Source organism: Primulina tabacum, chromosome 5 (genome assembly GCF_025594145.1).
Source record: "Primulina tabacum isolate GXHZ01 chromosome 5, ASM2559414v2, whole genome shotgun sequence".
NCBI classification, from domain to species: domain Eukaryota; kingdom Viridiplantae; phylum Streptophyta; class Magnoliopsida; order Lamiales; family Gesneriaceae; genus Primulina; species Primulina tabacum.
Window position 1 is genome coordinate 18,205,297 of NC_134554.1, and position 2,678 is coordinate 18,207,974.

Here is a 2,678-nt window from a genome sequence, read left to right on the forward strand (position 1 = left end):
TCAAGTACATCTATATTTATGATAAAAATTAATATGTTTTAGGCAAAAACTTGTGTTAGACGGTCTCCAGTCGTATTTTGTGATACAGATATCTCATTTGGGTCATCCTATAAAAAAATATTACTTTTTCTACTAAGAGTATTACTTTTTATTGTAAAATCGGTAGGATTGACCCGTCTCAGAGGTAAAGATTCGTGAGACCGTCTCACAAGAGACCAACTTTAGTTTTTTAAGACTGACTCAACTATCTCAAAAAATTGATTAAAGATATCATGTCATAAAATTTTTAGTCATAAATAAATAAGCAAGAAAGAGGGCAAGAAAATTATATGTCACGGGTTTGTCTAGAAATGCCCTTATTCACAGGTTTAGACATACAGACACATATTCCTCTCTCACCACATATCCGAGGTCTTCATGGTAATTAAATAGTATAATTTTTTTTTATTTTCTTATTGAAAACCCAAAAAAAAATTATATACAAATCAACTTCACTCCCACTCTTCAAATTCGAAACCTTCATTCTTATAGAATATATTATTTTTCAAGAAAGTTTGGCTTATTTTCTTGGATTTTCCATGGACTTGATGCTGGATAACTGTGAAGGGATTCTCTTATCCTTGGATTCTCACAAATCTGTCCCGGCTCCATTTTTGACCAAAACTTATCAGCTCGTTGATGATCCCAACACGGATCACATTGTTTCTTGGGGTGAAGATGATGCAACTTTTGTCGTCTGGCGTCCGCCGGAGTTTGCTCGAGATCTTCTTCCTAACTATTTCAAGCACAACAATTTCTCCAGCTTCGTTCGTCAGCTCAACACCTATGTGAGTTTGTGTTTTGTGGGATTTATGATCTGTGCATGAAATGATGATTTTCTGATTTGGGTTTTTTTTTCCTTTTTTTTTTTCTTGTGAATCCTGGTGAAATGATGATGAAACTAGGGTTTTCGGAAGATTGTACCAGACAGATGGGAGTTTGCGAATGAGTATTTCAAGAAGGGTGAAAAGCATTTGTTGTGTGAGATCCACCGGAGGAAGACGTCTCAGCCGCCGCAAGTGTCCCTTAACCATCACCACCCATCTCTCGGCCACCATTCCATCAATGGCCAGAGTTTCTTCCCCTACTCTAGCCCAGATAGCATATCGCCACCGGACTCCGATGAACAGAAACCAAACACTTGGTGTGACTCCCCGCCAGTTGCCTCCCCAAATTGTAGCAGCTCCGCCGTGACCAACGTCGCGACCTGCGGCGGAAACCCCTTGTACAGCAGCTCGTTTATTTCACTTTCTGAAGACAATGAGAGGCTCAGAAGAAACAACACCGTGCTTGTATCTGAGCTAACCCACATGAAAAATTATACAACGATATTATATATTTTGTGCAGAACCATGTGAAACCAGTGGCTCCAAGCAGCTCCTATCATTCCTCATTTTTCCTCAACTCAGCAAAATCTTCTTCTGCAACGAATCCCTTTAATGGCGGCGGCTCATCAATGCTGCAAAAGCCACTGAATCAGCTCATTGGGTACAGCCAAATGGCATCAAACGCCCACCAAGGTAATGCATATTTGGGATCCATTAACTTCAACTCCTCTTCTCCTCCAAGCAAGATTTCTCACCCCGATGTGACCATTCACAACGAAAATGAACACAGTAGAACAAAACTTTTCGGTGTGCCGCTGCATTCCAAGAAAAGATTGCACCCAGAATACAGTTCTTCGATGGAGACAAACAAGGCCAGACTGGTTCTCGAAAAAGATGATTTAGGATTGAATCTCATGCCTCCATGTTAACTCATCTGACCCATTTAAGATTAGTGCTAAATCTCAAGATTTTGTCCATCTTATGTTCTCTCTTTAATATTTTCTACGTTTTAGTCTTTGTTTAGCCCATCTGTTAGAACTAGAAGTTATCATCAGAAAATACATATCCCTTTGTGCGTACGTGTTGTGTATATTTCCCCAGCCGTTGATGCAGGCTGGTTTTTGTTTAGATTGAATTAATCAGCTTCAAAATCCCTCAAACTCAAACATCGTGTCTTTTTTACTCTTTAATTAATTAGTTTTCTAAGTTTCTTTTCAGATTAATTATTTCTGTTTGCAGCATTTAATTTATCCTCCATAATTGGACCAGAACTGTTCTTTTTCTCCTTGACCTTTTGCCTCTCTTTCCGGTTTTGTTATCTGAACAATTCAGTCAGACAAATTAATGCAAACATGAAAAAAAGAGGGAGAGAGAGCTAAGAGGCTGAAGCTGGAGCTTTTTCTTTTTTCTTCTGGGATTTGTCTTCTCTTCATTAATCTATCATACGTACATGTATGACCATATCTCCAAGAGTTACTCGTACGTTTCTTGAATTTTCTATAAATAAGGTTGTAATCTATATATATACATATATATGATTAATCATTATCATCGGATCTAATACATCTATGCTTCCAAAGCAGTAACAAATTAAAGGCAGATAGGTAACCAGCTAGCTAGTTATCTAAAATTAATTTTAAAAGAATATATTTTTTGCTGTAATTAGTACTGTTATTATTATTACCAGAATGGAGCTATGATTATATTTGGTTGAGATCTCCATTTTTCTCGTTTCTGTTAATTCATTTGACCTGATGTACTGTAGTCTGCAGGGAGGAAACGAACACAGAGATGGCAACAAAAATAAATGTG

At 37.6% G+C, this 2,678-nt stretch overlaps 1 protein-coding gene across 1 annotated transcript; it reads left to right on the top strand.

Moving 5' to 3' along the window:
• Positions 1 to 408: 408 nt before the first annotated feature.
• On the top strand, positions 409 to 1,841 carry LOC142544904 (heat stress transcription factor B-4-like). The gene is given in 3 exon segments (XM_075651927.1): positions 409 to 827; positions 945 to 1,350; positions 1,353 to 1,841. Coding segments are annotated over 3 exon segments (1,098 nt in total). The 5' UTR covers positions 409 to 578; the 3' UTR covers positions 1,796 to 1,841.
• Positions 1,842 to 2,678: the final 837 nt, after the last annotated feature.